The following is a 23,641-nucleotide window of genomic DNA, read 5'->3' as shown; positions in this document are numbered from 1 at the left end:
TTTGTTATAGTATCTGGAATTGAGAAGGAAATATCTGCTTCTTCACATCTGTCCTTATTTTCTTGAAGAACACATTAGATTTCCTATTATGTTCTTAATTAAAGAACAGGAAGTTTTCTGTGTTATTAATGCAAGCTCTTGAGGACAGAAATCAGGATGTAGAGGAGGAAAGATTTGGGTAGAATTGTTTTCTAGTTTCTCTGATCTGTATCTTACAGCTCATTCATATAAACCAAAGCCTTGATGTGGATTTGGTTACCTTTAGGAGGGATACTGTATGATGCTCCTTGTCAGTGAGCCTTGGCAGCCCCTTTGGTGTCTCAACTGGGGAGAATACCTCGTTCACCCACCATTTCTTAGATGATGCTCTCACTTGGGTGCCTATGGCAGACAAGCCCATAAAAGGCTCCATGTGATTCCCATGAAACAGTCTCTGTAGCATCTTTGATTGCTCTTCATCCAAGTTGCTGTATGCGTAGCATTTCAACAATGGAATGCGATTTAGTAAAAAAACACAAGTCCATCTCTACCAAAGAGTCTGTGCAACCTCAGGAGTGCTGGCATCCAAAACCTCCTGTTAACAGGCCTGTATGTCTTCCTGAATGTGAAACTGTCACCTCTTTGATCAGTAGGTCATGTGTGGCCCACACTGTTCAATAGCATCTGCACATTCCAACCCTCCCGTCTCTCCCCCCTCCCCCCTGCCCACTCCCTACATTCATAGGTAGCACTGGGGAAGCTTCTCCAGAACCTTCTGTGCCTGGCTACACGCAGCACGTGCTCATCTCTGAACACGTGGTTGTGGGAAGTTCTCTACGCATGTGCTTCGTGAGAATATTGATCACATCACCACTTTACCAAAGATTATTTTCAAGTGCCTAGATAAGGATATTCAGTTCAGGTTCAGCAGGTGAGAAAACAAGTCTTCGTGGCAGAGCAGGCACCGTTTGGACTCCCATTGTATGGCTCTGTCCAGGGCACTCTGACCACCTATGCGATCCCACCCAGGACAAAGCTTAAGAAATGTTATCCTTTTTAATATTTATGTTATTAACTACTTAGTGTTTTTTTGATTATCCTCAGTCTCATTTTGGTGTGAAAGTAAAATTTTGAAAACAGTTAAATAAGGAGCAGGCGTTGAAGATCAGCCCAGTCAAGTAACACTAAGTGATTTACGAGGAGGATGGAGAGGAGGAAGAAGAAAAACTCAGTCCCCCCTCAGTTTATGTGTTATGCGTTTTATTTCTATTCTGATACCTTTATTTATACATGGGAAAAGTCATACCCACAGAAATTAAAATGAATTATCCAAGTTCAGTGTAATTGCAGTTATGACCCAGATTTCCTAACTTCCCATTCAATAGTGTTTCCAGTATGCTACACTGACTTCCCCTGCTTTGGAAAAGGTGGTCTTTTTATCATAAAAGTTAACTAAACCTGAAGCTAATATCACAGAACTGTGGAGAAGAACTGAATCAAGAAACTCTTAGAAAAAGTGGTGGGTTCAAATGAGAGTTTACTCTCAAATGAATTGTAAGTGCTGTGTATGATTCCTGGAAGAGTCTTTTCCTGGCACTAATATTGTATCAGTTGGCTTTGCTGCATAACAAACCATCCCAAAACTTAGTTGCTTAAAACAACAGTCATTTAGTATAAATATTACAACAGCTAGTCATTAGAATCATACTGTAGCAATATTTGTACTTCTACCATTGAGCCTTCTATAAGATCTTTGAGGTCCATTGTAATTAAATCTATATACCTCTTAGGTGATGCAATAGAAGAAACAGAACTTCTTCTATGTTTTAATGACTATCTTTTAAAAGGAAAGAGAAATTTCTTATTTTCTCGGACCTTTATTTCACTGAAGAATTAATGGAGTTTCATCATAATGTAATGTGTATTTACACTTTTTTCTTTTAAGTCTAGATATAATGTTTATTAAATGTTTAAAAAGGAGTAATAGTTTCATAATTACAAATAGCATTTCTTGGGACCATCATACCACTGTAATGCCCTAATTGTGAAAGATTGAAATTTATGTTTAAATTATTTAAAAAGTATTTTTGTCACTAGTAATATTTTTAAATTATTTAAAATATTTAATTTTTTAATATTTAAAAGTATTGTTATCGATAATCGTTTACGTTGGGTTTTATAGATTTCAAAGTGTCTTCATGGGATTTAACTGTCATTTTTAAACTAACTAGATAGTGTCACTCTTCACCATTCATGCTGCTGTTATTGTTGAGTTTGCTTTTTATTTGTAATAGAAATTTTCAAGCATAAGTTCCCAGATATTCTTTTGGGCTACTGATTATTGTCCAGAAAGTATGTTTATCTCTGCCCCCTTTCTGTTAGGTTTCTAACATGAGTCCCTCCTGCGTTCGTAGTCGACGTGTCCTTTCCTTTGTGCTGCTTTTTGCTGCTAACGGTGAATCTTCTGTCCCTTTTGTTTGCAGTGTCTCAGTTTGAAACTGAATTCTACATCAGCGGACTCGCACCTCTCTGTGATCAGCTTGTTGTACTTTCCTATGTAAAGGAGGTTTCCGAAAAAACGGTAATTTTTTTTTCACCCCGAATACAATAGAGTGGGTTCATTTGTAGCATTTTTACCCAGATGAAGTTGCCCATGAAAGGACTCGGCTCCAGTCTGAGCAGAACTTCCTGACCTATAAAACAACGTCAGCAGAGATTACCCTGCAGGCTTAATGTACTTACGTTTCAGAAGCTCCACTCATTGGTTGCCTTTGTTCCTTTTGCCAAGCAAAGGGGAGTCTTTTTTTTTTTTTTGCCTTCCCTTTTTTCCATCTCTCTTGGTATTTTAGTCGAACGGAACGAAGGATTCCTCTTGCCAAAAGGCCAAGAAACTAAACCGACACTGTGCATTAGCAGAAATGACAGCAATGAAGTTGATGTGTAGCATCAGCAGGGGTCCCTGTGGTCAGAGTGAATTACAGAGAGGGTGGTCCATTATTTCCTGTGGTCCAGATATATTTGTTTACTTCCCAGTGGCCCAGTGATTCTGAGTAGCTTGATTCTTGCTTTGAAATTAGATTGTTGCTAAGTCTCGGTTATCACTGCAAATGATGGTATGAAATGTACGGCTCATAGGAAGCAGCAGAGAATCTGCATTTCATTATACATGATTTTGGAATGAAGCCCGTTATAGGGTCCAGTGGAGGGGCCTGCATACTGAGTCTTTCTTTGAAGCCTAGGTCGGCCCCATTCCCAGTTTGTCTTTATTGTCAGAGTCCAGAGTTCCTGTCAGGAAGGGGCCAGGGGCGGCTTCAAGGCATAAACAAGGAGAGTTTATTGTAAAGGATTTTCTTTGGGATGCTGTGGTATAAAAGAAATGCAATTGATCGTCTAGCCCTTTACAGTGAGTAGCTTCTCCTTGTCTGTATCCTCTCTCTCTCTCTCTCTCTTTTTTTTTCTTTTCCTTTTCAAATAGCAAGGAATAAAATGGGGAGAAAAACCCTGGGAGTCCCGGTTTTGAAGTGGTAGCTGCTCTCCAACATTTCTCTGAGCGAGCTCTTGCATCAGGAAGCCATCGCTATAGTAACCTGGAGCTCTGGGTGCCCATGTTGCTAGGCAATGGGATGCAGTAGACTTAAGTGAACGCTCAAACCTGCTAAAATCAATAGGGCTGGCTTCTAGCCCTGTGCAGGACATCAGTTTATTATTATTTTATTTATTTATTTTTTTGAAAATACAGAAAAGCATTGGCTCCGGAGGGAGTAAATACAGTGCTTTTTGATGAGGAGTGTGGGGAGCATTCAGGATGTGATTGAAAGACATAAGAAAAGAGGCAGTAAAATGACAAAGGGAAGGCCTAATAAACGGTTGACCAAAAAAAGAAAGAAGGGAAGGAAACCTTTGTTAATAAGAGAGAGTATTGGAAAGGAGTAAAAACCAAGAAAAGCCAACCTCAAAGAGCAAATTAGAAAATGGAGTTTTTTCAGAGGAAGAAGTGAGGGTCTTGGAGGTGCTTTAGAAATGTGTGTGTCAGTGTATATAACTCTTCATTTTCTCTAACACCAAAGGACACCTGAAATCCTTAAATACAGAAAGAACTGATCAAATTAAGGCAGAAGGAATAAAGAAGCAAGCTTGGGGCCCACCACGCCCCCCTTTTCTTTTTCACATCAAAAAGTTTAACTGCAACAGTAAACAGAATTCGTTTTTATATCAATTGCAATGTTATCGCAGCATATTTTCCTCATTACACCTTTTACATATGTGCCTGTTCCCGCACGGTTGCAGTGATAGTTACAAGCTCTTCTGTGTGGCCATAATTTTAGGAGCACCGTTCCATTCTCTCTGCATATGGCTGTGCAGTCTCCCATCATCTTTCTGGTGGTTGTGAACTGTTTCATCTGGTTGATATAACGTAATTTATGAAGCTGTTCCCTTAATGTTTTTTCTTCCATTCATTAATAAAGCACGTGTGTTAAGAATGGTGCTCAGCATGGAGTATCAGCGATCAACAAGACCAAATCCCTGCTCCTAGGCAGTTCACGCATAAGCAGGGCTGTTAGACCAGTGAACAAAAGTTGTAAAATAATGATAAGATGGATTTCTCATCCATCACCTTGCTGATGGATTCCTTACACATATGAAGGAGCTATTTATTTATGTGGTCTAGCAAGGTGATTTTCTTTTAACATTATTTGGTTCAATTTTTTTTTTCTATTTTGCTCTTCTAATTTTGATATTTTTTGTCATTGTTATAGCTGTTAATTTTTTAAATAGTCAAAATTTTCAGGTTTTTCCTTTTTGTTGTTTTAAAAGCAAGGTATTTGTCATTTCTCCACAGATGTGATAAATTATCCTGTATATTCACTGGGGTTTTTTCCTCTAATAGTGGATCTTTCATAATTGCTTTTTATTTTGGACTCTTTTAAATATATGAGATGCAAAGCTGACGTAATCGCTTCTCAATTAACCTAACAAAATTGATCAAAGGAATCTTCGAGGCTTACTGTTTTACTGGGGAACCTTGGAGAGTTGGGAGTAGTTCTGGATTTCTTTCATTCTGTTCCTTTCATCTGAGTTCTCTGTACCAGTGCCACCCTGCTTTAGGTCTTACTGCTTTAGGTCTCACTGCTTTGGAAAATAGTCAAGTGTATCTTTCGTGCCTCTGTGCTGAATATTCAAAGAGCTTGAGTTTTATAGTAAAACTTGATTTTAAATCCATAGTCCCAGTTTTTCCACAAATCCCAGTCTCACTGTTTACTTATATAACTTTGACCTCAGTAAACTTTTCGATCCTCAGTTCCTTCATCTGGAAAATTAAGAAGAACAGTACTTACTGAAGGGTGATTTAAGGACTCAGCGAGAACAATCTGTGGACAGTCACCTACTAGGCTAGTGAAATTGTCATAGGCCCTCAATAAAGCATCTTTTCCCTCTCTATCTTGATCTAGAATGGCAGTGTCCCAAACTGTAGTCATTAAGCTATGTGCCTATCCAAGTTGAAATTAATGAAAATGAAATAAAATTTAAAACTCAGTTTCTCAGGCACAGTCATCCCATTTCAGGTGTTTGATGGCCACTCGTGACTCAGGTCTACCACGCTGGGCAGTACAGGCACAGAACATCTGCATCATCTCAGCAAGTTTTGCTCTAGACGTAACTCTTAGTCTCTGGCTTCTCAGCATCCCCAGTGAAAGGCCTAGTAGTGGCAGTGGTCTGGATCATGGAGCCGTTTATAATGTAATTTTCACTCTGTCTCATATTTGTGAAGAAGATGTAACAGAGTTATCTAAGGATGTGGTAGCCGTCCCTTGGAGTTGAAAGGGCTGCAGTGGTGGACCGCTGACATAGTACAGTGGTACCTGTCCTGTATATCTCATCCAAGAGGTCAGAATAAACCACTGCTATGAGGCTGTCCACGGCAGGTGGTGAGAAAGGCTTACACCTGCCGAATTTACAAAACCAAAGCACTTAATTACGGCTACCTAGAATTAATTTGTATCATTTTTTTAAAAATACGCTGTGACCCTTGGCCACTTAGTATCCATGTGATTTTGCACAAGGCACTACTTTTCCTTTTTGTTTTTCTTAATTAATGTATTTTTGGCTGCACTGGGTCTTCGTGGCTGCGTGCGGGCTTTTCTCTAGTTGCGGCGAGTGGGGGCTACTCTTCATTGGTGTGTGGGCTTCTCATTGCGGTGGCTTCTCTTGTTGCAGAGCACGGGCTTCGGTAGTTGTGGCACGCGGGCTCAGTAGCTGTGGCTCGTGGCCTCTAGAACACAGGCTCAGTAGTTGTAGCGCACGGGCTTAGTCGCTCCGTGGCATGTGGGATCTTCCCGGACCAGGGACCGAACCCGTGTCCCCTGCGGTGGCAGGCGGATTCTTAACCACTGCGCCACCAGGGAAGTCCCTAATTTGTATCATTTCTAGAAATGTAATTCAAATGAGACTTTCTTTTTCCCCTTAGGAAAGAGAATACTGCGCCAGACCCAGACTGGATATCATCCAGCCGCTTTCCGAGACTTGTGAAGAGATCTCTTCTGATGCTCTGACTGTGAGAGGCTTTCAGGAAAATGAATGTAGAGATTATCACTTAGGTGAGAGACATCAAGGATCTGACTCACGTTTTTTCTTATATTTCTGTTTGTTCCCCTCCACTTGAGTAGCACAACCAGGAATGTAAATCAAGGTGCTGAAAGGCTCTTAGGGCCTATCTGGGCAGGCCTTTTATGTTGAAAATGAAGGCGTCAAGGCCCAGAGAGGCTGTAGAACTCGCTTGAGTTCCCACAGCAGAAGGGAGGGGTAGAGATGAGGCCAGGACCAAGGTGAGGAGGCTTTGTGGCCTTTGTCCTTGTATTTGGTCTCCTGTCCTAACTATTTCATGTGACACCTGACTTACACTGATGCCAAGCAGTATGGTTCTCTAGTTGGCGTATCACTCCCAACGTTACATCCCTAGAAGGTGTACTCTGGGTTGCCGGAGAAATTGTCTTTCTTTGACCGAATGCTCAGAGCTTGAGAGAGCGCCTGGTCCATACTGGGCTTTCACTGAGTATTTGTTGAGTGGATGCATGAATGCACTTAGTCACTGCTTGGAAATAAAGGGAGAACCATTGCTTTGTAGTCATACCAGGGGCCTCTGTGTTTTGGTGTCATCATATCCTTGAAAAATACGTTGATGAAAAAATAGAACAGCTTTGGCTGTTGAGAAATTCTTTCCTGCTTTAAAAACAATAGACATGTTTTGAGAATATTTTCAGTTCTCATTTTGGTCAATGAAGAAATATCCTGTATCTGTTAGAGCTTTCTTAGATGAAGCCCTTGATCAGCTGAGAAATGGGAGTGGATATTCTGGACTTAGCAAAAAGCAAATGTGATTCACAAGTGAAAGCATCCAGCTGAGGTAATTTTTGCTCAGAGCAAACTCTGCTGCACATTTAGAAACCCTTCAGAACAGGTTTTATAATTGAATTCTTCAGGAAACCCTTACCATCGGCATTGTGCACAACACGCTGAAATGATAGATGATGTCTCCAGGGCCTGGGGCATCTGTCATTTATGCTTTAGATGGCCTTGACCTTGAAGAGGAGGAAACATTTATCGCCAACTGTGGGGTGTAATTGTTCTGTAAAAATAGAACTGTGCTGTAAATGGTCATCAATAAAGTTTATATACAGTAGATAAATTATATACAATAGACATGGAGAATTTTGAGCGCTATCTTTCAGCTGAGGTCAGAACGTTAATATAGGAAACAGAATTTTTAAGCCTACCTTATTTTTTTCAAGTTTTTTGGGTACTTCCTCCCTCCTTCCCTCCCTTCCTTCCTGCCTCCCTTCCTTCTTTTTTCATTCAAATCATTTTACGTGTGAATATTTTTTAAAGCACTGGAATAGACTCTATCATTCTCTACCTGTCTCTCACCCCTACCTTCAAACACAGCCAAACACATTTATTCCAAAGCTAAGAGAGTTTTCTGTTCGCTTGTAAGTTGGGTAGCCTAACCCTGTCCCCCCGCACCAAACCACTGCCAAGGTTTCTACTGTTGAGTCACCCAAGTTGTTGCTCTCTTATCTCTAGAATACTCGGAAGGGGAGTCACTCTTCTACATTGTGAGTCCAAGAGATGTTGTCGTAGCCAAGGAACGAGACCAAGATGACCACATCGACTGGCTCCTTGAAAAGAAGAAATATGAAGTAGTCTTGCTTTTACTTAAAAGTATTGACACGTCGGTAACAGAGAGGGGCTAAAAGGGTTTTGTAATAAATCTTTCATGTAGGTGAATTAGAATGTTCTAAGCTAGTGATATGTAGGAGGCCAATAACTTTCCAATACTCTTTTCGCAAGTTATGGGGAATAAAGACTACAAGGAGGTTGACTGGCCTTACTGTTCAGTGGAAGAGGCATTGGTGATGGAGGGAGGGGTAGGTTCGATCCAGCCTACTGATAAGTTTATTTGGTGGTTTTTCAAGAAAAATAAAATAAAGCTAGTATTTCAGAATCATCCATTTGGATATTTTAGTGAAATCATTTATTTTGTGCTTATATCATGTGTAAAAAGTAAAGCTATCAAACTGTACTCAGGAGGGTTTGAGCTACCTGTTCAGATGGAATGATGTTGTCCACGTCATTGAGTCTCGGTTCGGACTAATTTGAGTAGATAATGCCCCATCATGGCTTTTTTTAAAAAGGAAAACATTTTAAAGTTTTAATAGCTGCAAAGGTATTATTCTGTTGGTTTAGTTAGAGAAACTCTCTAGATAGTCTTTTATGCTAATCAGCAAAAACAAACAAAAAATAGTCCACTTACTTGGTTAAGTTTGTAACCACCTGAAAGGATTTGGAAAAACAAGCTTTTAATTTATAAACTCTTTGGAGTCCAGGTATTGATACCAAGTTCATACCCCAGTTATTACCATTATTGCTTTAGATCCAGCAGCTTCTTAAAGAAATAATTTTGTGTTTCAAACATTTGTGTTCAAGGAATCATTGTAAACTTACCAAAATACAAATAAAATCAGAGATTTTCAAAATCTTAGCGTAGTTGTACCTAAATGTATGCATATAGGTTACTTTTTATGCTTCATAAAGGAAAAGTGCCCCTTGATTAACATATGTCATACAGATTTAGAATGACAGATTTTTTTGTTTGAACATAAGAGATTTTGTTGTATTTTGAGTTGCATCTGAAATGTGATTCCAGGGTCCTAATGTGGAAATGAATTCAAATGGAAATAAGAGAAGTCTTCATTTTGGTTGACTGCTTTTGTTTGAGTTTGAATTCAGTGAGGTTCACTCAACCATAACATTAAAAATTCCTGTGCTTGAAGCAAAAGCCATGGGAAAATGGGGCTTATTTATGTAGCCCAGGACTTTAAAACATAATAAATATAGTGTTTATAACCTCAATGTCTCTCTCTCCCACTCTCTCCCCTTTTCCCTTCTTCCTTTTTGACTGTTTTTATCATGCTTATGTAAATACAGGAAGCTCTGATGGCAGCTGAAATTAGCCAAAAGAACATTAAAAGACATAAGATTCTGGTAAGTATGTAATTTTACTATTTGAAACATAACTTTACCTTTCAATAAGTTATAATGAGGCTGAAAGTAATTTGCAAAGAACGGATTCTTGCTACCTTTTGAGAAGTTATTTCAAACGAATTCCCTAACCTGTGAGGTCAAAATAGTTCATTTTATTGAATCAGCTTCTGCTTGTAAACAAGAAACTTGAACAACTGCTAGGAGGTAGTTTTAGGTAATTTGGAAACTGGATTTATAAATACACTTTAAATACAAAGCTTTCCAGTTATGCGTGGGGAAGTTTCTTTAAATCACAGGTAAAACCACATTATCATGAAATTTATCAAAAGAGTAGTTTCAGGGCTTCCCTGGTGGCGCAGTGGTTGAGAGTCCGCCTGCCAATGCAGGGGACGCGGGTTCGTGCCCCGGTCCGGGAAGATCCCACATGCCGTGGAGCGGCTGGGCCCGTGAGCCATGGCTGCTGGGCCTGCGCGTCCAGAGCCTGTGTTCCGCAACGGGTGAGGCCACAACAGTGAGAGGCCCGCGTACCGCAAAAAAAAAAAAAAAAAAAAAAAAGTAGTTTCATAAAACTAGACTGCTTCAGTGTCTCTATAAGAACAGGCTCAATTTATTTTGTTATGGTGACTAATCTAGGACATCAAATATATTTTTATTACATTTTGGACTTGGGAAAAATATTGTGAGTGAAAGCCCATTTCTTTGCTAACTGTGAAAATGAATCTGCAGATGGAAAGCAGAAAAGAAATGTTATCCTCTGAGTGTGAAGGGTCCTTAGAGATCATCTGGCCCAAGACCCTAGTTTACAGTTGAAAACTGGAAACTTAGTTATTTATGGCTATTTGGGTTCCAGTGCAAAGTCCTTCTGCCTACACTTTCCCCACCTTTAAACTCCTCTTTAAAACTTGCCAAAAAAGCCTAATTCCCAAAGAGTACACAAGCAAAATAGTTCAGGAACTAAAAGGGAGAGAGAGAATGAGAGCATCTTATGTTGTTTTATTCATTCAAAATTGTAGAGAATAAGCAAGGATTACCTAGAAATGGAGTATTCCAGCCAGTGGAAGAGTATAGTTGAAGTAAGCAGGTCAAAAGTAAGATAAGCTTAGCTTAGTCAGTTGTACATTGCATTTGGTAATATGAAAGTGACAAGTGCATTTTCTGTATATATTATTTATTCTCAACATGCTTGGTGGAGTGAAAGTGAATAGGAGATGATGAAGTTGAGTTGAATATAGACTAAGGCTAGCCTCGAAGTGGAAAAGAGTCAAGACAATGGCTGGGGACTGTGACATCATGGGGAGGTTTTGGGTGATGGTGGGTATTTCGTGTAAGACATTTAACGTGCTTATGCTTAGGGAAAAGAGAGAAAATCAGGTTGAGGTTAAAGGAGCACAGAGCACAGGATGAGTTGGGAGGGAGCATGGACATGGGGAGAAAGGTTAGAGAAATTGACTCGTCAAAAGAGGCATCTCTTCTCTGAAACTGTAGATACTGTGATATGTGATCTATTTTCAGAGAAATAAAGTTAAGCACCTTTTCTTCACTCTGTAGTTCCAACAGATTTGAAATACGATTTCCTACACAGTAGTCATTAAAGTGAAAGTTTAATAAACTAAGAACTTTGGGTATTTCCCTTCACTCTTGAAATGGGCATGCCCTTTACATTAATCACGCCTGGACATTTTTCTCCTAGGGTAAGGCAGGCAGAGAGAAAAATGGGCTCCTGCCATTTCTGCTATCCAGGAAGAAGCTCTGCAAAAAATTGTTTGTGCATAAAGTAGAACTTAAAATCCAAGTTTTGTTATATATATTGAGTTCAAGCTTCTCATGCAAATGCTTTTAGGTGGAACTAATCATTCATAAGAGTCATGAGGCGATCAAGCAAGAGGTCCCCCATCTCTGGTGACACAGGCCACCTCAAATCCTTTCAGGACTAAGGTGGAATAAGTGAATGAGCACGAATCCTGTGAAGCCAGTCAGTGCATTGCTTTGAGCTCCAGTCTCCTCATCTGTAAACTCGTGGGTTCGAATGACCTGGTTTTCTGAGCTCATTTTCACTTCGACGTTAACTTTAAATATTTCCCTTTCAAATGATCTGTCATTTCATTTTTCCTACAGCATTCCCTCAGACTTGGTATAGAAGAGACAGGTAGCTCACGTTTTAGGGATGAAAGCACAAGAAACAATTTTATATCCAGTGACAACATGAAACTGTTGGATCATGTTTGTCTTATCAGAGATTTCTTTGTAGGAAATTTCTTAGAAGAGGGCAGGCTAGGAGCCTTTAAAGTAGTCACGTTTTTTAAAATTGTAAACTCTAAACTTTGTGAGAATACAAGTATATTTAAATATGCTCAAGAAAGAAATGAGCATAATTACATAAAGCAAACGAAGATGTATGAACAGGTTCCAGTCAGCAGGCCCACTCAGGAATGGAGACCCAACTTTCCACGTGTTCCAGTTAAGTATGAAATTCCTTCATTTCATTTCCCCTAGGACATCGGCTTGGCATATATAAACCACCTGGTGGAGAAAGGAGAGTACGACATAGCGGCACGGTAATCAAGATGTTTTCACAATTATTTGTTAATATAAATAGAATTGAGCCATGTTAGCAATACGAATAAGTCATTCTCTACAGTTGACAGACTTTTTTTTTACATCTTTCTAACAGGGGTTATTTTTGAATAGTAATGCTTTTAACCACAGAATGGTTTGATAACATGTTATTTACCCACCTACTGTCTCATTTGCACTAAACGAAAAATGGTTTTCTCGTTATTTAATGAGAAGAGTGTCAGAAATCACGAAGAGTCTGATACTTTACCCTTCTTATAAGCTGACAAGTTTGCCTGCAAGTTTCATGAGTGCTGGCAAAAGACCTGATACTCCGGGGTCAGAGACACAGGACCGTCTACCTCAGCAGTAGTCGTGGCCAGAGTACCAGCACTTTCTCCAGATCCCACAGCATGAGGCAGAGAGGCCCAGGTGACTCGGCCCAGGCAGCAGGTTGTGTAACAGGAGAGGGACCCTGGGCTTAGGGTGTCTGATTCTTTTATAATGGGCTTTTATAAAGCCTGCCTGCCCTTGGCTCCAGAGGAAGATGTTATTTTTATTTTACTGGGCAGTAAACAAACCTGCCCTGTGCTCCAGAGGGAGACAGTCTGTGTCCTCTCACCTCCAGGGCTGTTCACGCTACAAGCATCCTAGGAGAGACAGGGCAAAAGGGAAAAGAGAGAAAAAGAGACAGGTTTTTGCAGGACAAAAACCTAAATGGTTTATAGTGGTCGTGTGGGTCTGTGTGGGCAGTTCCCCCTCGAGCTGCGCAGTGCCCTCTGCAGGACTGCATGGCTGCCCGGAAACAGTCTTCAGGGCCGCTTTTTGTCCCCTGATTTAGGGAAATGTGTTTCTTTCATGTGTAAATCAAAGTTTTATTCATACATGAACATTTTTCTGAATTGTATACTGAAGTAGGATTCTAATTTTGTAAAGTCTGATTTTGTAGTCCACTATTTAAAGCCATTGAAAAAGTGGTTTCATTGACACTTTTGGGTACGATGATATTTCTTCAAGGCAAGAAGGGTCCCCAGACCAGCAGCACTCATCTGGATAAGTAGGAAACTCAGAACAGAAAAATCAGTGGGAAAACCCCTAATCAAAGTCTTCTGAAAGGGATTCATCTTTATTTATAACTATTTCGTATTTTCATGATTTCCGTCAACTTTGTATATGCAAGTCAAGTGAGTACCAGTAATACCTTTATGTTCATTGGCACTTGAAATGGAAATTTGTCAAAGTTCTGGGATGAGAGATTTATCTAAACCACTAGGGGAAATGTCTACTTATTCTGTCTCTGTTTGTTTTCTTTATTTATACTTTCTTTTCCCTGGGATGTTTTTACTGCCAGCAAATGCCAGAAAATTCTTGGGAAAAATGCAGCACTCTGGGAATATGAAGTTTATAAATTTAAAGAAATCGGACAGCTTAAGGTAAGCATAGCTTTATTTTTAACTCTTTAATTTTGGTATGTAGTATATTAATATTGAGATGGAAATAAAATTAATAGTAATCAGTTCTTTATTGGGAAGCGAGTACTATTTCAGCTAGGAAGAGAAACTTTTAGAAATTAGTCACCAAATAGAAATCTCGTTTATATTTTATGTGCATAAAATATATACAAATGTATTACATATATGATATGTTCACTTTCTTATCTCCCTCCAATTCCCTCTGTGTTCAGATGGAAGTTTTCATGTTCTTTTTAATGAATGTGGAAAACAGGTATAGTCTCATCACCGTAGATTATAATAAACATAAGGCTTTTTTCACATGTACTGAAGAATTAGTGCATTTTCCAACATCTTACCTGCTGGAAAACAAATGGAAAATTTTGACCAGGTAGCTCGAACAAATAATTTTGATATTTCATTTTTTTTATCTTTCATTTTAGTTTACAATATCTAAACTAATCAATAAAGTATTCCTATGTCTGGAGATCTGTTTAAAGCATTTTAAAAAAACTTTTCAGTATTTGTGAGCCTCTTCAGTGTTCCCTTAGAATTATGAACATGCTTTTAAAAATTCCAGTTATTCACCTGGCCAGCCTCTTGCCTTGTCCTCTGCTTGCCCCATAAATGTAGCTCTTCTCCAGGAGACCCTCAAGGACACTTCTCGTCACGTTTATTGGATTGACCTTGGGGGATCTTCTCCAGCCCTGTGGCCGTGTTTACCATGATGGCTCCATCCCCCAGACCTCTAGTTTGAATTCCTTATCTATGCTGGAAGCGTGTGATGGACATTTTTCCTTGTGTGTACATGCTGCTGAGAATGATTACTCAGATTAATGTGAATCCATTTCCCTCCCAAGTTTGGTCCTTCTCCTTTCAATCTGTGTGTACCACATCACAATATACTCATTTCTCCATGCTTAATAGCTCAAAGCCACTGTCTTTTTTTTTTTTTAAACATCTTTATTGGAGTATAATTGCTTTGCAGTGTTGTGTTAGTTGCTGCTGTATAACAAAGTGAATCAGCTATACGTATACATATATCCCCATAGCCCCTCCCTCTTGCGTCTCCCTCCCACCCTCCCTATCCCACCCCTCTAGGTGGTCACAAAGCACTGGGCTGATCTCCCTGTGCTATGCAGCTAAAGCCATTGTCTTGATGAGAACATCTAACTCACCTCCTTATTCTGTTTTATCTCCAGTTCTTGTCAGTTTCACTTTGTCAGTACCAGTTGGGCGTCTCCTCCCTCTCTGGTACCACTGCCTTAACTCCCGCCTGAACTATTGCAAGGGCCTTCCGGCAGATCTATAGACAACCCTAACCCACAGTTAGCCGTTTAAAAACGAAATGTGCTCCTCTCATTTCCTTCCTGCCCAGAGCATAAAATCTGAATCCCTTTCATGACCCCACGTCACCTTCCTCTTCAGCCTCATCTCCCTCCCGTGACCCCCATCTCACATGTCTGAGCCATGCTGACCTCCCTGCATGCAGAGTGTGCATTCATGGTTCCATGCCTTTGCCCATGCTGTTCCCTCTACCAGGGTGCCCTTCCCCCTCTCTCTTGGCCTGACAGGCCCCTGGCATCTGTCACTTCTGCTTCAGTCTCCAAGATCCACCTCGCCACAGCATCTTGTTTGCCCCTCTCTCAAGACACTTAGCACGCAACATTGCAACTGGCTGTTTAGATATCTGCATATCTTCCCTCTGAAGCTGTGAGCTCCCGGGGACGGTGCCTGGAGCTCTGGGTCCCCAGGACAGAGCATGGCGATTGGTGGGTAGTGCACTGCAGAACCATTTACAGTGTTTGGAAATTCAACACTTAACACAGTGCTGAAGTAGCTAAAAACACAAGGTTTATTTTCCCTTAATTTCAAACGATGATTATGGGTTTTTAAGGTTGATGTATTACTCCATTTTAAGGAAGAAAAAAAAAAGATGAATAGATGACCTACAACTCCTTGATTACTTAAGAAGTTGACTTTTATCATCATTCTCCCTCATATTACTTAGATTTTCATTAATTCATCAGGAAGAACAGAGAGATGTTTAACTTAATCGAGGCAGTGTCTTTTATTCATTCATTCATACATGTAGACACCTTATCTGTACTTTTTAAAATGTATTGTAACATGTCATAAGAAGGTAGAGCTTATTTGAATCTTTTCTCTTCGTAATATTTTTCCAAAGTACTCTGTTGCCTTAAGTTTTTAAAGTAAATGTATATTTTTATATGTGCTGCCTTGTTGGAGTAGTTTTATTTTGCTACTTTTTAAAGATTTTTTTTTTTTTTTGCCTTTTCCTTCCTTAGGCTATTAGTCCTTATTTGCCAAGAGGGGATCCAGTTCTGAAACCACTCATCTATGAAATGATCTTGCATGAATTTTTGGAAAGTGATTATGAGGTATGACATTCCAACATGGTCAAATTGTTCTCAGTGAAAAACGTTATGAAATCTAGAAAAATGGTACACTGGAGCAGCTGGCCTAAAGGCAGCAGATTTGCAGTTTCTCTGTGGTAGATGAAACTGAGATACATACACTCTGATGACCACTGATGGGTTTTTTTGGTTTTTTTTTTTTTTTGCGGTACGCGGGCCTCTCACTGTTGCGGCCTCTCCTGTTGCGGAGCACAGGCTCCGGACGCGCAGGCTCAGCGGCCATGGCTCACGGGCCCAGCCGCTCCGCGGCACGTGGGATCTTCCTGGACCGGGGCACGAAGCCGTGTCCCCTGCATTGGCAGGTGGACTCTCAACCACTGCGCCACCAGGGAAGCCCGCCACTGATGTTTATGTGGACCTTGTTACAGAAAATGTCGAATCCATGGACATTTTGAATATTTCCTTAAAGCTACCTCCTCGATAGAGCTAAAGGGAAAGGACCAAGTGCCATTTGGGGGAATTCATAAATAGAATAGCATCTGCTAATGATGCTTCTACTACCCTTAAAGAATTCAGAACTTTCTAAAATTTGAGTCTCAGAACTAAGTTTGCCAAAGGAGGATTGCAGAGAAATTGGGACGCAGGTAGGGGGAAGGGGACTGGAAATGATCAGTTTTGCTTATTGTTTAAGGAAAAAGGTGGTACTTAAACTGCTTATCTACTGTACACGCTGTACTTTTACATGCATGTTGCGATATTATACTCCCAGCAACACTATCATAGTGATATCCAATTTTACAGAGGAACTAAAAAGGCCATCCATAATAGGTATGGCTGGGTTTGACTTTAAATTTGGTGTTTGCATGCACCCAAAATGGATGATAATTTTTTAAGTTTGTCCCTTTAAAATGCATTTATTCAGAAAGTCTCTGTTCCGTGTGCCTCCTGTATTCCAGGAATGTGCTGGGCGCTAAGCATGCAGATGTGAATGAAATGATGCGCGTTTAGCAATAGCTCTAGTCTGAGTCACACCCAAGCACATAAACCAGCAGTTCTCAACAGAGGTGGATTCCCCCACCCCCATCCCCGTCCCGCAGGGGATATCTGGCAATGTCTGGAGACATTTGTGATTGTCACAACTGGGGAATTGGCGCTGCAGGCATTTAGTGGGTGGTGGCCAGCAAGGACGCTGCGAGACATCCTACAGCACACAGGATAGCCCCGCTATGACAAAGAAGTATCTGTCCTCAAGTGTCAACAGGACTGAGTCTGAGGACCCCTGATATAAACAGAGAAATTATTACGTTACATGCTGGGTGCTCTAATAAAGCTAGCCACGAAACGTGGTGGGAAGACTCAGCGTTCACCCGCTTCTGACTAGAGGAAAAGATGGTATTTCTCGTGGGCAGGTTCTAGACAAGGCTGGTAAGCTCTTTATCATAAGAGCTGGTGCTGAGACGATCCATCAATCAGGAGATATCGGACCACTGACTGCTGTTCTCCAGTTTCTGCCCAAACTTCAAAGTCTTTCATAAAAGTGGCAGCATCTTGGGCTCCTTATAAAGTTCGGGGACCTAACCCAGTGATCAGTTTTCATTTTTGGTACCTCACTGTATGTTGCAGGTTGTCACTGCCTTTGTACATTCTGATGTTACGTTTTGAAAATAAGGAAGACTTTATTTACAGCTTTTCTCCTTCCCACAAGAATGCGGAGTGGCTTGCGGAAAGGTTAATAGATAGAATGGAAATTCCCTAGCAGTCCAGTGGTTAGGACTCCGCACTTCCACTGCAGAGGGCCTGGGTTTGATCACTGGTCGGAGAACTAAGATCCTGCATGCTACACGGTGCAGCCTTAAAAAAAAAAAAAACCACCAAAAAGAAAGGTTAATAGATAGAAAGAGACAATCAGAGAGGGAATGAGAAAAAGAACTCCTGTGTTTTGAATACCTACTGAGATACTTTTTTAACAAATAACAGATTCATTTTAAGGAGGAGTAATAATGCAAACACTATATTTTAACTCTGAGATGGTTTTTAGAGCTTAAGATCTAAAGGGACCTTTAAGATGGTGCACTTTTATCCTGATAACTCGCACACTTGGTCAGTTACTGTCGGCCACGTGTTCCTGGATACGTCAGATTCAAGCATCCTGTTGCCTGTGTGACCTATGTAGTTCCTTTACCGTTCCAAGCCTGTATTCTCATCATAGGAAGGGACTACGTGCTTTCGGATGAATTAAACTTGAACAACGTATTTCTTTAATAACTGTACAAACTAATGAAGGCAGCATCTCTTCATGCTCTCTTACCACCATGTGCTCTGGTACCATAATCCAGTCTTCCCTACCAGCATGGGTCTGTTCCTTTCCAGGTCTGTACGGAAGAGTCTTTGGTAATAGTTTCTGCCATTTGTGCTAGGTGCCAACTGCCAAAGTCTCGGAGCTTGGTTTCTATTCATTTCCTATTCAGTCCAATTCAGCACATCTTTATTTAGAACCTACCATGGTCAACAATTGGGCTGAGTACTTATTTGGATCCAAGAGAAATAAAAACACAGTCCCAGGCTTCAGTGGGCTTACAGACTGACTGGGGAGACTGTGTGAATAAGCTTTAAGCAACTAGAAAATAAGTAAGACAGGCAGAGCAAGGTGTTTTAAGAGATCTAATGAGAGGCCATTATTGGCCTTAGTTATCGGAAAAGGTTTCTTCTGTGAAGACTTACAATGGACTTCTCTTTCTCTCCAGTATGTTCTGAGTACACAGAGTGGCTGTCATAAATTTTCCATCTTTGTACATCTTCCCAAAAGAAAGAAAATTATGAGTGTTCTGTGAAAATGATGGAAAGAGTATGAGCTTTATTTTGAAATACCGAAGCTTAGTATACTTGTCCTGTTTTTAAAGTAATGTAATTTAACCATAAAAAAGCAATTTTATTATTTGTATGACTCTGTTACAATTCATGATTCAACCCTCATTTTTTCAAGAAACTGTTTTAAATCCTGTATCGTTAAAGGTGTCTTGTTAATTCATATCTGGAAAACTTTTGACTGAGACTGAAAGAAATAAGCATGACTCAAAGCTTGTAGATGTTTTTTCCTGAATATTTTAGGGTGTCTGCCTGGTCAGTACTATTAAGAAGTTTATAAATAATTTGGTTTGTCATAAGCTCTTATAAATAATTCGCATTTTAGCTTCCATCATTCTCCGTTTCATGTTTAATTTTGAATTGTCACATAATTAATCAGATAGCAGTGTGCTGTAGCAACATTTTTGATCACATATAATGTGGATGAAAATTTTGTGCTGCTAAATATAGCACTAAACGTCAGATTAAAAATAAAAATATATGAACAGTATTTTCTTGGAGGTACTGGTTCTTCATAACTTCTTTGTACGGGGTTTCTACTGAAATGCATACAGCTTTGCCTTTTAATTTACAGCCTAGCAGAATTATTTTAAATAGTGAAGTTTTGCTTCATAATATTAATGACAAATGTATAAGCATGTTAAAAATGGGACAATTTCTATGGCACTTCATTTAATGAATAGTCTTTAATCTTACAGAAAGACCCGAATGAACTTTCTGACCAACCCGATATGATGGGCACCAGGGGGTTCTCTGATTTTGCCACTGGATCGTAATAGCTCCCTGATTACTCTGTCCTCTAATTAATGATAAAGGCCCCAGGGGTGATTTCATCAGTATTTTTTAGCACATTTATTCAAAGGTACACAAAACCAGTTAAGCAGAGAAAAGCCTAACGTGAAATGTGATCAATGTTTATTTCAGTTTACGTTGGAGTCCTCAGGTTTTTATCGCACAACATGACCTGTCATTTTGTCTTATTTTGTATTAGAAGCTGGCAGTACTGCAAGGCCGTTGCCCGAATCATGGAAAAGGGGAAAAGGAGCCAGGCTTTCTTCTTTTCCTGAACAGTATTACCTCTGGTTTCAGGTCTACTGAGAGCTGCCAGTATTGGGGTGGAAATCTTTTCAGGACTTTTATCTTATAAATTGTAGAGTCTTAAGAAAACAGAAACTTGATCCAACATATTTTGATTCAGAGAACATTTCAGTGTTCTGGTTTAGTAGTTTCATGAAATGTATCCTCTTTACTTCGTGACTCTCCTCCCCAAATCTCTCAAGTCAAACTGCAATCATGTTCATATGAAGGAAGGTTGCAGTTTGAATGGAAAATGTGCAGCCTCTTCTGGTCTTTTGCCATCCTTGCTAGGAGTTTCTTTGGCAGAAAACAACTATAGTCCTGATTATTTTTGTGATTTTCTTCTTAGCAAATCCTGGTAGTTTATAGAAGCAAATTCCACCACACAATTTTCATTTCTAAATATCATTTAAACCAATTCAAAGTAGTTCATTAAAGCATTTGTTATTTAATATAAATAATATGATTTTTTTCAATAATGTGAAGATTTTTACTTCTATTTGCTACCTTTGAAAACATCTACAGTTTTGTTTTTTTTTTTCCCTAAAAGTTTTCAAGGAACAGTAAGTAAATAGCTCCCCAATACTTTGAGTCACAGGGGCTAAAGTTGAGAATCAGGACGGCACGGCTGCCCAGAACACTGGCCAAGAATCAGCCCTGGAGGGAAACAAGATCCAATCAGGGGGTCTGGAGTTTTCTATCAGAACCACAAAATTTGAGATCGAGAGAGAGTCAGGGTAAGAGCAGGGGACAGACTTGAACCAGTGTCCTAAATCCCCAAACAAAACTAGGCTTTGAGGCACGAGTGGAAGGAAGATAGAGACGATAACTTGTTGAAGGTGGGATGCTGGGTGATTCCACTGTGGAGGCAAAGCCACTGTGTGCTCAGTACTGGCTGTGCAGCTGACTTGGACAGTATCTGTAAGATGTTAAAGATGTTCTCCAAGTGTTACCGCTAGTCCAGAATGAGGAGAGAACAAGTCAGACCTAAATTCTGCCTCTGCAGTGGCACTTGATGGAAGAACCTGGGGGCCTTGCTTCCTTCTGCATGTCATCCAATCACAAGAGAAGGGATGGCGAATGGGGATGCGTATGCGGACATTGTGTGCCTCCCTCACCACCCGTGAAAACTGATGATATGTTTATGGACCAATGTTTTAACCCTAATGTGAGCTTATCTGTTCTCCATGAATAGTTTTAGGAATTGTATGAACTCTTTGGATTGTTTTTCTGTTGAAAGAGTGTCCTTCCTCTGTTCTCCCCCTTGGTTAGGGTTTTGCCACACTGATCCGAGAATGGCCGGGAGATCTGTACAACAATTCAGTAATAGTTCAAGCAGTTCGGGATCATCTGAAGAAAGACAGTCAGAACAGAACCTTACTTAAAACCCTGGCAGAATTGTGAGTATATTTTAGCGCTTCTTTTTTCCAAATCAATCTACATGAAAAGTCTTTCCTATTTTAGATCTGTCAAACTGAATTGGGAGGATGCAGATCTATACTATTTTCCTATATTCACTCTTAGTAAAAATCTTTCGTAAGCCTCCGGTCAACAACGGGAACATAAGGTAAGGAAATTGTGTGAAACTTACAATTGTAATGTCATCTGCTTCCCAGAGGAGAGGAACCCTAACCAGAATCACTTGGTAGAGGCAGTGGTGCCTCTACGGTGCCAGGTCTTAGACTCCTCAAGCAAATCAGTTTCCCAGTGAGGCGCTGCATTCTGCCATTCTTGGATCTGCAAGTCAGTAAATTTCACAAACCACAGACTCTTTACCTATAAGATCACAGGTGACAATTCCTTATGGGATGGTGTTCATGAGAATCTTGCATGATACCACTACACCAGTGGTGCAAGGGATGGTTTTTTTTTTTTTTTTTTTTTTTGCGGTACGTGGGCCTCTCTCTGTTGTGGCCTCTCCCGTTGCGGAGCACAGGCTCCGGATGCGCAGGCTCAGCAGCCATGGCTCATGGGCCCAGCCGCTCCGCGGCATGTGGGATCTTCCCGGACCGGGGCACGAACCCGCGTCCCCTGCATCAGCAGGCGGACTCTCAACCACTGCGCCACCAGGGAAGCCCCAAGGGATGGTTTTAATGAATTTTCATCATCAAGAGCTAAGTGCAGTGCCTGGCATTGAATTAGGGCTTAGAAAACGGAAGCCTGGTTAATGCTTTTCATATTCATTGGGTGCTTTCGGTGACCGGGCTTTTGCCATATGCCTATGACGCAGAGGTATATAAGATACACCCATGCCCTCTAGGAATTTTGGTTTAGTGAAACAAGCAGCACACTGCAGTTAATCTCAGAGAGACCATCCCGCTTCAGCCCCTCAACACTCCCCCCGCCTCACACAACCCGCTGCAGCATCCTCTTACATCTTTTGCCCAAGACCAAGAAAGGTACACCAAAATGGCCTAGAATTTCAGGGCTGCTTAAGACTTTGCACAGAAGGGGACACGTGTGTGGCCTTCTGAGTTGGAACGCTAAGGAGTTTCTTCTGGAAACTGTTCTAGTTTTCCTTGGATTCTGTAGTACTAACATGGTACTAGTAATACTAATAATTCTGTAGTGCTAAGAATGGATTCCCAGTGCAGTTTAGGTTCTGTTGGCATTTAGGAGCTGGCTTAGGGAATTAAGCAATGTGAAAAACACTGTTTCAACAGAAAAACACATTTAAATTTTATACAACCTCCTTACGGAGAAGCTTTTGGAATATCACCCCTTTGTCAGCTGAACACTGCTTGTAAGAATTTTAACTGATTTTTCTGTTGCTAGCATAAGAATTTCCTTCATGTGGGGTCGTAATTTCTTTGCTATATGGATTTCTCTAAAAATTTTTGAGAGTTTACTTTTTTAAGAAAAATTTTATTAGTTGAATATTGTAAATATTCTAAATTTTTGGTGAGATGGGAAGCAAGGTTCTGACAAAGAAGTACTTATTGGTCACATATAGTTAAATCCCAAGGAAAACTTTTCTAAATAAAGTTAGCTTTTCTCTCTAAAGAAGTTTTTCAGTTTTCATTAATTTACAACACGATTTACATGTGTGTATCTGTGTGTCTTATTAGATGTGTTGGTGAACATTAATGTAAAAACTTTTGTCTCACCAGGTACACCTATGACAAAAACTATGGCAATGCTCTGGAAATATACTTAACGTTAAGACATAAGGATGTCTTCCAGTTGATCCACAAGCATAACCTTTTCAGTTCTATCAAGGATAAAATTGTTTTATTAATGGATTTTGATTCCGAGGTAATGTGTTTCTTTTTTTTTTAAATTTTGATTCTTTTAAAATTTTTATTGGAGTATAGTTGATTTACAATGTGTGTTAGTTTCAGGTGTACAGCAAAGTGAACGAGGTATAATGTGTTTCTTATTTTCCTACTGGTAAATTATTTGTGCTGTCCCAAGGTTTTAATAGTTAGACATTTGTCCACATGCTGGAGGAGTTGATGTCACATAACTTGGCTGCATGCTGGTCACGTTCAGAGTCTTCTGACCCTCCCTGGATGTTACTCTAGTAGTCGGCATTCAGGAATCCTTTACTTGATGTGGTTCTTCTGTAAAAGCAATCATAATTTGACGTGGAACTTTTGAAGTTGTGTGTGTGTGTATGAAATAATTTTATTTTGGTAAAACCATTCATATAACTCATAGAAACAGAGAATCTAGCCACATGCTTTAGCTCATTCAACCCTATTAATTGTACGTCCCAGAATTCAACTTTTACGTAAAGTATTTTGATCCATTTGTTGCAGTTTTATTCCTTGGTGTTCACGGCTTTAGCATGTGGAG

The 23,641-nt window shown here is 40.1% G+C and overlaps 1 protein-coding gene across 3 annotated transcripts in view; it reads left to right on the top strand.

The window, feature by feature from the left end:
* The window catches only part of VPS41 (VPS41 subunit of HOPS complex), a 187,343-nt gene that overhangs the window by 136,606 nt on the left and 27,096 nt on the right, over positions 1 to 23,641 (top strand). For all 3 annotated transcript variants that reach the window (XR_003436563.1, XM_027123964.1, XM_027123963.1), the window contains 9 exons: positions 2,463 to 2,560; positions 6,446 to 6,575; positions 8,059 to 8,174; positions 9,463 to 9,519; positions 12,013 to 12,074; positions 13,424 to 13,505; positions 15,833 to 15,925; positions 21,116 to 21,243; positions 22,954 to 23,098. Coding sequence is in view for 2 of the 3 variants with exons in the window: in XM_027123964.1 (XP_026979765.1) it covers positions 2,463 to 2,560; positions 6,446 to 6,575; positions 8,059 to 8,174; positions 9,463 to 9,519; positions 12,013 to 12,074; positions 13,424 to 13,505; positions 15,833 to 15,925; positions 21,116 to 21,243; positions 22,954 to 23,098 (911 nt within the window). In the remaining variant the exon portion in view is untranslated. The remainder of the gene's footprint in view (positions 1 to 2,462; positions 2,561 to 6,445; positions 6,576 to 8,058; positions 8,175 to 9,462; positions 9,520 to 12,012; positions 12,075 to 13,423; positions 13,506 to 15,832; positions 15,926 to 21,115; positions 21,244 to 22,953; positions 23,099 to 23,641) is intronic.

This window comes from Aethalodelphis obliquidens, unplaced genomic scaffold (assembly GCF_003676395.1).
Source record: "Aethalodelphis obliquidens isolate GAN/ISIS:26980383/991018 unplaced genomic scaffold, ASM367639v1 scaffold27, whole genome shotgun sequence".
Lineage (NCBI taxonomy): Eukaryota > Metazoa > Chordata > Mammalia > Artiodactyla > Delphinidae > Aethalodelphis > Aethalodelphis obliquidens.
The sequence above is the reverse complement of the archived record's forward strand: the minus strand, read 5'-3'. Positions and strand labels throughout refer to the sequence as shown.